We start from the raw sequence: 13414 nt of genomic DNA, 5'->3' as shown, positions 1-13414 counted from the left end.
GTGGGAAGTGCTTTAAAATGACCTGGAATGGGGCGGTCCAACCCTGACCGTCCATGCTGGCATCAGTAGGGCTTGGGGACGTGGGGCAGCTCGGACAGCGCAAAACCCAACCTACTACTGGGACGTCTCCACAGAAAGCTAACAGAGAGCCACCAACAGTCCCTTCCTCTCCAGTGGGGGATGGAGAGGTGGGAGCTCCAAGAAAAGCAACATCTGCCTTGGTGGACCCCAGATTAGTGGTCTGAAAGCAAGACCTCTGGGGAAATGTTGAGGATTTGGATGTGCTGAGTCTACAAGAGAGAAGTTCAAGGGAGGCATAGCGGTATTTGCGTGTGCAAGAGGCTACGGCGCAGAAGAAACGAGTAATGTTTTGTTCACGCTCTCTTGGGACACAATTCAAAAAGCATCGACTAAGATCCAAGCTGAACAGCAGGAAGAGTATCCTAGTGGGAAGGAGCAAAGTATTGCAACCAAATGCTTGGGGAAGGTGTGGTGGGAAGTTTTCAGCACAAATTAGATGAAACCCAACAAGAATAGTTTAAGCAGAATTAAGCTTGTCTTGGTGGAAAGAGACAGATGAGCTAACTGCTTGTAGGTCCTTTCGGCTTCCTTCCCATGGGTCCAGGAGGGAAATGGCCTCCTTTCCCTGCGTGGCTGAGCTCTTCATTTGTGGCAAGGCTGTACACAAGGCTGTTAGATGGGATGGCTTCAGGAGGGACAGGATGGAGGTGCGATAGTTCAGAGACAGATTGCGGTGTCTGAGCAGAAGGATAAGGGAATGAATGCCCAATGCAAGATGGACACCTGGTCAGGGACTCCTCTGAAGATCTTGAAAGAAGATACAGCCGGCCACAGGCATTGGTTTGGAGCTGCGTATTACTGAGCTCACTTACGTCCCTTTCTGAAGCCTGGGAAGATGCGAAATAAATTTGCTGGGGGGTGACTGGTTGAACTGGAGCAATCTCTGCAGATCCCCTTCTGGTTGACTTTAATAAAGCAGATATTAAAAACTGCTCTAGAGCCTCAGCCACAGGAGGTCCAAGGGGTGCGTCTGCACCAAGGAGGCAGGTACAGGTGGGATGTACTCCACGGCAGCACTGGCAAAGTCATTCAGAAATGCGTCAGGAATAACTTACTCCTCTCACTGGGAAATCAAACACAGAAGAACAGGGAGAAGCATTCGGCTGGTAGGCTACAGATATTGAGACACAACCTTATTGTGCACCAGTTCAGTCTTTTTGAATTCTTCAGGGGTTTTTGTTGGAAAGTGCAATTTCACCTATTTTGGCGTAGACTGCTACTCTGGCTGTTCAGGATCCTGGACCTGCTTGGCCAACCTTCCACTGGATGTGGCATTGTGAAATGGATCTGGAGACCACAGTTTCTTGTCAAGTTTCTTGTGTCTCAGCTTCAAAGAAGACTCCCCTGCAGGATCCTCCTTGGCCATGGACACGCTGGGAACCCCCTAACAGGGAACGCCTGCCATGGAGGGTGCTCTGAGGAACAGGGTCTACCCTGTTGGGACTACACTGATGGGACCTGTCCCACCCCACACAGGGTGACTTCGTCCTTTCAAACTGAGTGCCCACCGTGGGACTGGGTTTGAATTGTGTCCATCCTCTTCCTCCCGATGAGGTAGATCTACCTGTGCTGGGGCAGAGGATGGATCCCCATCCTGGCTCTGGGATGATAGCCCTGAGGTGCCTACCAGAAAAGGGCCTTCAACAACGAATCCAGGAGAAAAGTCCAGGAGGAAGGCAAGCTCACAACAGCACTGAGGGAACCGCAGTGGAAAAGCAGCACTCCCAGAGAGTGCTACAGGGGGCTGGTTTGGGCAAAAAACCCAGGCTTTCAGGCTGATGGCTGCATGAGCACTGCAGCACTGACCGCTCGGTACCCTGACGTACCAGCGTGGGAGACACTGTAACGAGGCAGCAGGAGAAGGGGGAATTGCTTCACCTCCCTGTGAGGCTACTGGAAGCTTTGCTATAGATGCAGCGAGATCCTCGCTGGGGGGGCCACGGCCAAAGTGCATCTCCAAACTCATCCAGAAACGTGGCCGGTGCTAGCCACAGCCCATCGCAACACCTGGGAGCCGGTGCAGCCTGAGGACGCTCCTCTTCCCTCTACCGGATAGCCAAGCGCATGAAGGAAAAAGGGGAAAAAAACCAAGAAATAGCATTCCCTGACCTTGCTCAAGCAACTGTTTATAAACCAGCATCACCCAGGTAATGCAGGCAGGATGACAGCGCTGGCTTTTTAGCGGTGCTCCTGACCCGGTGAAATCTATCCCTCCTGGGGAACAAAGCCACCGTAAAGGGAATCGCCTCTCGCGGTGCCCACCGCGCGCCAGCTCTCTTCCCCCCGTCTCTGCCTTGCAGTGGAAGCCTCTCTCCTCTCATCAGCACAGACAAGGCTAATTGGGGTGATAAAGAACTGGCTCCGAGTGCTGGCGTGGGCTGGAGGAACAAATGGTGCGGTGGTCACAGCTGGTGCTGCGGAGACGGAGAGGGAGAGGGTGTGAGGCAGGCTCCCGACGCCCAAAGTTTCGTCAGCCCATGTTGGATGCGGGGCGGCGAGGTGGGGGGTTGTGTGTGTTTTGCATTCGCTGCTGACACGGGTGTAGCGTACATGCGCGTCCGGTGAAGCAGAAGCAGGCAGAAAGCAGATGCTTTTTGTTTGGGGTTGATACTCATTTCTATCCCAGCTCGGCAAAAGGTGTAGAAAGGAATGTGCTCCTAAGAGTGCAGGGAGAGAGATAGGTCTAGGCTCGCTGCCAGGGATCCTGTAATGATATGGAAGGCAGCTAGGGGAGACAGGAGCAGATGGATTTGGCATACAGCTCATCACTCAGCCAAAAAAAGGGAGGGGGGGGAGAAGAAGGAAGAAAGCAGCCAATTTTGGTAGGGGGAGGGTCATGCGGACTGACGGATGCTGCACCGGGAGGTGGGGGAAGGGAGGACCAGGCTGGTCACCGCGTCTTCTGCTGCTGCCTCGGCAGTGCCAGCGAGGTGGCTCGGTGGTGGCCCCGGTTCGGAGCCCAGGAGGGCTCTCCCGGCCCTTCCAGCAGCCCTCTGCCTTCTCCTCCTGGGCCATGAGACATCAGGGCAACAGCTGAGGGCCATGCCAAGCTAACCGAGCCCGAGTGAAGCTCGGTGAGGTGTGGCAAGGACTACGGTTAATAAATGGCACCGTGAAGCACTGTGAAGGACCGGCAGCTGCTGCTTCCACGGTGGTGGGCTCTGTGCACAGCTGGACGGCGAGGTGGGGCACATCCAGCACCACTAACAGATTCTGCCCTGTCCTCGGTGCTTGCAGACACAATGAAAAAAAGATCATGTTTTTCCTCGGATAGATGAGCTACTGCTCATCAGCCACACCATGGTCACCAGGCACCTCTGCTTGTAGCTTGGCGCAACCATGGTGTGAAAGCAGCTCTCTACAGGTCTACCAAGGCTTCCTTTCACCTTCAACCTGTGGTCACCTAATGCAACTCTGCTGAGAAGCAGAACCTTATTAAATATGGTTTAACATGCTTACTTGGGGTCAGAAACCAACCTGAATGCGTTTTCAATGGTCTTGTTCCCACAATAAGACTGCCTAAACGGTCTTCTTTCAGATATTTCGGATCTTCTTTTCTTCTTTTAATTGACAGTAGCTGAAAGAATGCTGATGGGGCCTAAATCACAAATCTGAACCTGTGCTTAATTTTATAAGGCTTTCCAAAATTGGAAAATGTATACTGAATGATTTAAAGACAGCAAGATTTTTTCCTCCTCTGTTCAGATACACTCTTTCCAAAGCTTTTCCCAGACGTCAAAAAACTGAAGTGCTCTCCATGGATCCACTTGCTAAGGAATGAGATGAGGAAATCGGTCTTTGCTATGGAGCGTCTCTTGGAACTGCTATGGACCTACGGCCAACTGAAGGTGACCTGACAGGTGAGAGAGTTCTGGAAATGCCCCATCTCATCCAAAAACCTTCTGGTTAAATCACAGAAGATGTTGTTCAAAAGATACCCAGCCTCTGGTTAAGGAGTCCAAGCAACAGTGGAGCTACCAGACCTCTCGGTATCCCACTTCAAAGAGCATCAGCCATCCACACGGTTTGCATTTTTCTAAATTCAGACTTCCAGCTTTGCATTTATCTGTTTGCTGCACTAAGGAGCTCTACCCTGCCAGAAATTTTATTCCCATGAAAGTATTCAAAGATTATTAAATCTTCTTCATTAAAATTTATAGATAAAACTCATGCTTCTTCTCTGCGAGGCAGATTATTGTTCGAAATACTGGTGTTAAAGCTTTTTTCTGACTACTTCCCAGTTTTTCTACACAGTTAAAAAAACTGCATACCCCAAAACTGGACACACTGGTTGAGAGACGGTCTCATGACTAACCTACACGGTAACAAATAACGTCATAAATAATTGATACTCAGTTTGCTGGCCAAATCACAAAGCCGGGGAAAAGGATTTTGAGATAAACCTGAATTTTGTTAGGTTTTCCTTCAAATTAATAATAAAAATGGAACTTAAGAGTTGCCTGGTACAGTTCTCTTCATTTTTTGTTTCTCTCAAGTCTTTTAGAGCCCCCTTTTTTACAGAAACATTCAGTTTTCATAAGAAAAAACATACCATCTAGTCAAAATATTTTTCTCAAAAACACGGAAACAAGTTATTCAATTCCATTTCCATCCTTGACGCTGGATAAGGTGTTAACAAAACGGACCCAGAGCCTGGGAAGCCACCGCTGCCGCTCGCAGCCCAGCAGCCGGTGTCCCTCCACCCATCACTGGTCGCAACATGTCCGAATCCGGCCCCCCTGGGATGCCAGAGCCCCGTGGCTCGGTGGGAGGCCACTCACGGGTTTGACACCATCCGCCTTCCCAAAAAAGTGCCGACTTTGGGGTCGGTGCAGGGAGGGAGGGCTGGACCCCCCAAAACGCAGGGACCAAAGAGCTGCGCGCCTGCCGGCGCAGAGGCACTGAGCGCTTCCCCGGCGAGCCTCCCTTCTCACCATCCCTGCTTTGATCATCTCCTTTTGTCTGACACGCCAAGGTATGCAACTGCACCCAGGGACCGACATTCCCTAAGAGCCTTTGCGACGCTCCCCGGCCACCACGCCGCACGGAGCAGGGCTGATGTGCTTTTCCAGCCGGGGCTGTGCCGACGAAGCAGTCTGGCCGGTTGGGCAGAGCCCACGCACGCCGCAAGCAGAGCACCGCAAAGGCTGTGCATCCCCACGGCACGTCCGCACAACCTGGGGTGGGCAACGGTGTGGTCCAGGGCAGAGAAGAGACCACTAGAAGATGTTCTGGGAAGGTAGCGGCTTTGGAAGGAGAAGACACTGAGGCTGGGAGCTGCTGCACAAGCAAATAGATTAAACCTCTCCAGTGCTCTGGACCCATCTATTTAGGAAAAAGATTACAATTTGTCACATACTCCTGCATCAAGACAACAACCACCATTAGTGCCTGGCTTACATTTCTAATGAAGTCGTGGCACAGCCTCACCCGAGTGATCAGAGCCTACAACGGTGGATACAGCTGATGCACCACGCTGGGAGGACAGACGCTCACGGAGCAAGAGGTTCCTCTCTTACGTGCTTAGAAGTAAAGCAAAGCCAGCAGCAGAGAAGGACAGCTCAGGAATAAGCAGATAAGAACAAGCTCAGGAGCGCATTTGATTTATACTACCCTTCACTGCCATGTCAGTGGATTCAGGTGTAATTCAGCAGATAGGTAAAGTAAGGAACTATCAGGCAGTCTGGGTAATTTGCAAAGTTTCTTGTTTGATTGCAAATCTGGAACTGCTGCCGTGTGTCTAGCAGGTGGGTAAACCTCTGAAATCCCTGCCACGTAGTAGTTCCGTGGGGGATTTCACCTAAAGGGCTCTGAATTCAGAGCCCTGTTTCCAAACAGTACGTTTTTAGGGATATATCATTTATCTGCAGACAGTGAACCAGGCTTACGCTGAAGTGCGAGAGAAATGCGTTGCCTCCGACAGGACCTGCGGCCAGCACATTTACACCAAAGATGTATCTCAGTGCTGCTGTCTAACCTCCGGTTGGACATACCTAGAACTGGTACTAAAAAGGACCATTGCTTGAAATAAATTTTATCTCCTCTCCTTGAAACAATAAAAAGGAGGAAAGTTGGAACATTTGGCTGTTCTGGCTCTCAAGGGTTATCCATTTCAAAAGATTTTTCCATGTTTTGCCATGGATGCTTTGACCGCCAGCATCTGCCTTCAGCTTTCTGTAGGACAGGGCAGAAAGTAGAGGTTCTTCTCAGACCAGGCTGGGAAGGGTCTGAACGTGGCACCACGCACACCCCGCTATGACAACCGTCAGATATAAAGTATGTCAGTGACGGTGTTAGTGCCACAAGCTATTCACGCTCTATCACATCTGCTGACACCTCTGCACCGGCCCCTGAAAACGTCACTGCTTTCAGCAAAGCACGACATGCAAAGTGTCAGCAGCACCTTGGGTGCCACCAGGTTTCTGTATCGAGACGAGGAGGAATATTCCTCGTGCTCAACAGATGTTTGGATAAAGATGTGCGATTGCTTTTGAGACAGCTACAAGGCTTAAGATGGTATTGCCCTCACCTAAAACGGGAACAACTGACTCTGCCCTGAAGCAGAGCAGAAGAGTTTGCGGGATTTATGGGTCAGTTCTGGGACAGTAACTTCTACCACTTCGTTGGTGGACTTGGCAGTGTTACATTAACGGCTGGACCTGATGATCTTAGAGGTCTTTTCCAACATAAACGATTCTGTGATTCTGTGATTCTATGATCAAGGGTGGGAGTTTTTAACTTCAGCTTCGGGAGCTGCAAATTAGCGTATCACAGCTTCTCTAAAGCAAAATAATACGCATATCAAAAAACCCCCAACATTTTAATCAGATGGGAAGAAGGAAAATGTGGCGTTTTAGGCTACTGCCCAACCAGGCTGGAGCAGAGCACAGCTGCCCACGTGCAGTGGGCTCCCCTGGCCCAGCGGCACGTTTGTTTCCAGTGCTCTAGAAATGACTGATGGTAACGGCGTCAGCAGGCGGGATAATAATATATGACAGCAGGCACCTAAGGCTGCAAGGTAGCTTCAGCCTCGGCGTGTCCCTGCCTGTCCTGTAGCAGAGCAGTTCAACAGCCGCGTTTCACTCCCGTGCTCCAGCCCCCGTGTTCATTCACTGCCCCAACCCAGTCCACCAGTAAGATACCAGCTCTAACCTTCCAGTTCCCCATGGGAACCCCTCTGGTGTCTCAAGATGACATCAATGATGAACAAACATGGTGAGATGAGGAGCTGGGTTTGGTGAGCACTGGGCTCACGCGGCTCTCAGACCCTCTCAAGTCTTCCAGCTTTATAAACAGATTGAAAGGTCAACACCCCGCATGACATCGTTGCCAAGTCATTGCAAAATTGTGGGTTTGAGTCTTCTGGGAAAGAAGAGGGTTGCCCACAGCACCAGAAATCTCAAGTATTTAAAAAAAAAAAAAAAAAGAAAAACAAATAAAGGCTTTGAAACCATAAGGTTTTAAATAGCAAGATAAAAAAAAAATTCTTTCTGTCTGTCTTCCAGAGAAAAGAGACATTTCCAGTTCTTTCTGGCAATCCAAGAAGGAGCAGGGCTTTCCCTGCTTTCACCCAGTCGCTGCTATCCAGAAGGTGCCAGCCTGCGCCCCCGGTAAGCACGGCACCTTGTTCTGCGATGCTTTGCAAGGGACCAAGGGGCAAGACATAAGTACCACAAATTCACCACAAGTACCACAAATTCACCACCCGTACAGAGAAAAGGAGAAGCTCAGGCATGAGACTGAACAAAGAATCGAAGTGAAGTTGTGATGGAGAGAAGCTAAGACCACGGCATGACGTGTCTTCCATGAAGTGAAGAACCACACAAAAGGCCTTTGCAGGAGCTAAGATGCCTTTTCTCCTTTACCCTGGAGAAGACGGTCTGCTCACGTGTAGGAGATAAGTGCTCATGAGGTAAATTCTCAGTTTGCCACACGGAATTAATTTCTACAGGAGCTCTGGAGAGGTGGATGTCGTAGGCTGGTACCACAGCAGGAACGCAGGTGTTCTGACCTCGGGCCACCCAGCCGCATGGGGCAAGGACCCTTCTTCAGGAGAGGACTTCTCCCAAAACTGTTTGTGCATGGCATTCAGTCTATAGCATCTTCCTGGCCTCAAGGAAGAAGCCTCGCATTACATGATGGGGACTTTGTTGGGGAACATTCAAGCCAACCGATGGATGGAAAAGTCATCAACCCACCTAAAATATGATCTTGAGAACGCCCCAAAATTGCAGAGTTTAGGGTCACTGCTCCTTGCTGGAATGAAAGGCATCACAAAAAGAGTTAGAGTCAGCTCTCCTCTTTTGGAAGAAAAAAAATCCTACTTTTGAATATGGACATTATGAACGTAGCAAGTTTCCCTTTTGATGAAAATGAGCTATTAGGTCCATTCTGGTAAGAATCCCTCCAGCAGTTCTGTCGAGGAAGAGAGCATTTGTTGCTATTTGGTGAGAACATAAAACCCTGCAATTCTCCTGCTATTCAGAAGGAAGAGCGTGATGAGTATTGCAGGGTTTAGGGATGTCCTTGGTGCTTTAAAGAAGCTAAGCAAGTTCCTCAGCATCCCAACCTCCATCCCATTCCCTTCTCTTGAAGGACTGACAGCCTCACTAGAAACAGGCTGCTAGATCCAAATGAGTTAAAAAGCAATTACAGATAATTGTATATACCTGTGCTTGGGAAATGTGATTAATAAGGCATTCTCTGCAGTAAGCAAGCATGCTTACAGCAGGCAAGTCTGGACAACTGGCCGCCTTCCTTAGCTCGCATCCTTAACGTCTCACGTGGAGTAGTCTGAGCTACGGTTGCTTCCGATGAGCTAAAACAACTGTTTCTGAGTATGCAGAAAAGGACATATCCAACTCTGTGCAGAAGGAGAGGGGTAAGCCGGGGAAAAGCTGGGGACAAACCCAGTTGCACCAAATAAAGAGGCTGATGGCAACCAAGAAAGGGGACTGAGTTTTCGGGATGGGCTGGCAGAAAGAGAGGAAAGGTCTTGGCTTTCAGGCCGAGAAGAAACCATCAGAGCCCAAGACCCGCAGGAGGACTGCCGCGGGCAGGAGGAGATGGGAGGGCCACCTCCACAGGCTCTGGGCGAGCAGGGCAGGAATCCTTGGGGGAAGTGCTTCGGGAGGAGCCCCTCTGTTTACAGTAGGTGCTGCTGAAAGGTGTCCTGAAGAAAGACAGCAATTAACAGGCCTGGAAAGAAATGGCTTCTTTCCACAAAGTGCCTTTTAAGTATGTTTTTCGAGCCACTTCAAGGGTTAATGTTTAGCTGTTTATCCGGAGTTGTCGGATGTCAGCTCTTTCTTTTGACTCCTAATGGCTTATAGCCATCAGGAGGTGAAGACTCCTCAAAAGGGATGGTGTCAGGAATGTTTTTTTATGCCCACTAGCACCCACACACCTGCAGGAGCCTGTGCTTGCAGGATAGATAGTTTACATACTTGAACCTGTATCCCAGGGACAGAGATATAAACATGAAACCAGATCCCGTCTGACACCGCTGCTGAAGCCCCTGGGCAGTACAAAAGGGTCCTTTCTCCCACACCCACCTCGAATGACCACAAATAACAGTTCGGTTCAAGCCCTCGCTTCCCAGCGAGAACAAGCTCCAGGTTATGATTTTAGGGCCAGATCCTGTGAAGTTTTCAGCACCTTTGACTCCCGCAAACGCTGGTCATGAAACAAAGGACCACTCTCACGAGCAGACTTCAAAAACCAGCTCGGTCACAAATCAAAGCCTCTCGGACAGGGAACGTGAGAACAAAGACACGGGCTCCAAATCAATCAGAGCACTGCTCGCTCGTGACCTTCCCCAGACGAGAGACGTCACCGAGCCTAATAATTACACCGCGATGTGCAAACAGGCTGAGCAGTTGTAAATCTAACCACCCCAACGTTTCCTAGGGGCTTGTAAAGAGTGATGGTGGAGCTGATGCCCTTGAAGACCAGATCCTTCCTCTTCCTCTTGGAAAGAAGGACATTAGCTCCCCGAAGTGACTGAGACCTCCCAACCCCAGCCCATCGGGGAACGAGTAGGCATGGGGAATGCTTTGATTTTGAGAAAGACATGGGGAAAAAAAAACATGGGAAGGGGAGATGTCCTGATGCAGAAATGTTCTTTGCTTTGCGAAACTGGTTCCTTCTCTCCTGGTCATGTCTCAGGTACGTGACCCTACAGCAAGAGGAGTTTCAGTTGTGCCAGGGCATGAATCAAAAGGGCATTGCAACGAAATACGCCGTGAGTTTGGGAAATGGGTGATGCGACAAGGCAGATGCTCCTTCTGTGAGATTACCAGCCGTGGGTTTGCATCTGGAACTGCTGCTGCATCCAGCTGGGCGAGGGCAGAAGGAAATGACTGGGCCACAACATCTTCCCTATCCTCCTGCTGCAGTCCCCGAAAAAGAACTTAAAAGAGCATCACACAGTAGTGATGAGGAGTTACAATACAATAATGAGAATCTGGGGTTTTTCATGACTTGGGAACAAGAATGTCACAGTCATGTAGGATCTGGAACTTTTGGTTTGTTTGGTTTTTAGAAGCTCTCTGCAGAAACACTAAAGACTGAATTGAAGCCCTCCCTGAAGCAAGGAGGGAGCTTGTGGCTCTTGGTTCAGCAGCTCAGGCTAAAGCACCACTGGAAGCAGAAGAGAGGACTACTGAGCCTGAAGTGTCCCCATGTCTTCAGGAATGCCTTCACCTGGGAGATGTGCTCGAGAAGGGAGTTTAGAGCATGTGAGCCTGCCTGTGTCCTTGCCTTGAATACGCCTGAGCTCCCCAAAAAGCTCTGCTGCCACTTTGACTTGGAAGTTCATAGTATGGAGGGTGGTCTGACCTTGCAGGTACAGCAAAAGCTCTGGGCTTCTTTCTCTCTGTGTCACACTGGAGACCATGGCAGAGGAAGAGAAACTCAAGGTAGGAGCAGGAACCGGGGCAGATCTCTGCAGCCAAGAGCAAGTCATAGAATCACCGAACAGAATCACAGAATGGTTTGGGTCGGAAGGGACCTTGAAGATCATCAGTTCCAACCCCCTGCCACGGGCAGGGACACCTTCTGCTGGACCAGGCTGCTCCTGACAGAAGAACCGGTGCAGGAGACCTGCAATGGGTTGGGAACAGTCCATGGGCATCTACAGAGCACAGGAATAACACCAATTACTGCGATAGTTAATAATAGCAGCTCATCACCATCCTCTGGAGAGACCCTTCCAGCTCCTGGCGCGTCTCTCTGCAAGCCTAAGCGCAAGCACGAATCCAGCCAAATCATCTCAGACCACCTAAATACTTCCAGTAACGCAGGGACTCCTCCGTGCTAGCGGGCTCCCGGGCAGCAGCTTTCCCGTGCCATGCAATCAGAAGGAAACTAAAAGATGTAGAGGGAATCTGCAGCACAGGAAACAAGCTACTGTGATATTTTTTTTCTTTTTTCCCTGGTTGCTTTGACAGGAAAGGTGTTCTGCAGATGCCAGGCTGCCGCAGGGGGCGAGGGGGGAGAGCAGCGGAGGTGTAAAGGGAAAGCCAAAGGGTAGGGCCAAGGGGGAAGCGGTGTGTGAAGTCTGGCTCCTTGGGAAACACATGCCGGGTCTGCAAACCCTGCCCTGACAGCTGGTGCAGGTGAAGGAAAACCTGAGCTGAGAAGGGGGGCTAAGCTGGGAACACATCGTCTTCTCTTCTGCTTGATGCTCTCAACCAGAGAGCGCTGGTGAGAGCAGGGGAGGGAGGGAGACAGCAGAGAAGCAAATGGTAGAAGCGCTCCTGTCTCAAACCAAGTGAGATCGAAACGTTGCCAAAAAATGGGCTGGTTAGCCCAGAGTCAGGTTCAAGTTCACTGCTCACCCCTCAGCCTGCAGCCTCCGACCACCCTTCCCTGTTCAGCAGATGGCAGTTACCGTGCAGTCGCCTTCTTGAGACGTCCGGGTGCGGATCCTGTTGTGCTGCGTGGCTAAGGTCCCACCGCTCTGCATGAGCTACTGGGACCAGGGCTGAAATCACGGCTGAGTACTGGGGACCGGTCCCACAGTGCTTTGAGCTGCTCTGGTGACTTCATGAAGATTCAGGGCCAGGGTTGTGATTTGATCTGCAGCAGGGAAGGATTTGTCACAAAAATCTGGTGACAAACACTTCAGTCTCCAGGCTTCAGGTCCATGCCCAGGCTGACGGCAAGGGTAGGCTCCATCAGAAGTACGGGCGGACAGATGTACCCTTCGCTCTGTGTGCAAGTCTCAGACGCTTAAAGCAAAGGAGAAAGAGATCTTTGCCTTGCCACTGCTCAGCTGAGGCATGGTACTGTCGTGGTGCAGGAAGACACGACTCTCCTGTAATGTAAGATTAAGGCCATGGTCCTCTGATGTCAAAACTGAGCTCAAATAAGCCCTATAACTCATAAATCAAATTAACCTAGAGAGGTCCCAGACTAAAATTATCGCACCACATCTTCCTGACTGCTTGCAATGGGACAGGCAGGGCTACAGCTGCATGAAACACCATGAACCTGAATCCAGTCTCAGGCTCCGGGGACAACCGGTATGGCACAGCTTGCACCCATACGGCCAAACTCTTCCCCCAAAGAGGGAGGCTCTATGCTTTGGGAGTTTACAACTGGGTTTACAACTATAGACTTAGTTTATGATTTCCTTAAGCTATTATTTCTTATAAAAGATGGGCTAGTAACTTACATTCGAGTTTTGTGCAACCGTCTCCAGCCTTTGTGTGTAGTCATGGCAGTATCATTCTGCTGGTCCCCAAACGTCACCACCTCTCCCATCACTTTCCCCTTCCAGGCACAGGACTATGCTCTGAAAAGGGTCACTCATTCGTCCTCCAACCTCTGACAGGAACGAGTCCATCCTTACCAAAGAACGCCAGGCGCAAACCTTGTTAAGCACCATCCTTCATCTGAAGGCCAGAACAGGGCTCAACACGTTTCCAAATACCATAGCTTTTCTCTCCAGCCCTACTTGAACCCCATCAGTATTCAACGACTCAGTATCATATAAATCCTGGGCGTTTCTGCTCAAGTAAGAAGTTTCATGGGCATTAAAGAAGCTCACACAGATCACTTCTCCACTTTAAGTTCATGTGGAAAATAAAGATACTCTTGCCTATATCAATAGTTACTTTGCCAGAAGAGAAACTGGATCAGTACATAGGAGAGGAACCTCAGATGAACCTCTTAATGCTTCAGAAGTCAATGATGGAGCATCGCCTCTGTGTCAGCATGAAACCAAAGCTTCAGGGCACAGATTGAATCTTCTGCAGTCTTTGGGAGACACATACCACTGAGTTTCCAGCCTCCTGCCAGTCCTTAAGGACCTCGTGCCACTTCTTTT

General features: G+C 50.1%; 1 protein-coding gene across 14 annotated transcripts in view; it reads right to left on the bottom strand.

Annotated features, from left to right (window-relative positions):
* The window catches only part of SFXN5 (sideroflexin 5), a 104046-nt gene that overhangs the window by 2745 nt on the left and 87887 nt on the right, over window positions 1-13414 (bottom strand). For 12 of the 14 annotated variants that reach the window (XM_082315565.1, XM_082315569.1, XM_082315570.1 and 9 more), the window contains one exon: window positions 12178-12400. The exons of the other annotated variants lie outside the window; for them this stretch is intronic. In XM_082315565.1, the coding sequence (XP_082171691.1) occupies window positions 12308-12400 (93 nt within the window). In that variant the 3' untranslated portion in view covers window positions 12178-12307. Of the gene's footprint in view, window positions 1-12177; window positions 12401-13414 lie in introns of those variants that run through there. 14 annotated transcript variants of the gene reach the window in all.

Source organism: Platalea leucorodia, assembly GCF_965183815.1.
Source record: "Platalea leucorodia genome assembly, chromosome: 6".
In the NCBI taxonomy this organism is placed as follows: domain Eukaryota; kingdom Metazoa; phylum Chordata; class Aves; order Pelecaniformes; family Threskiornithidae; genus Platalea; species Platalea leucorodia.
This window is presented reverse-complemented; position numbering and strand designations above follow the sequence as displayed.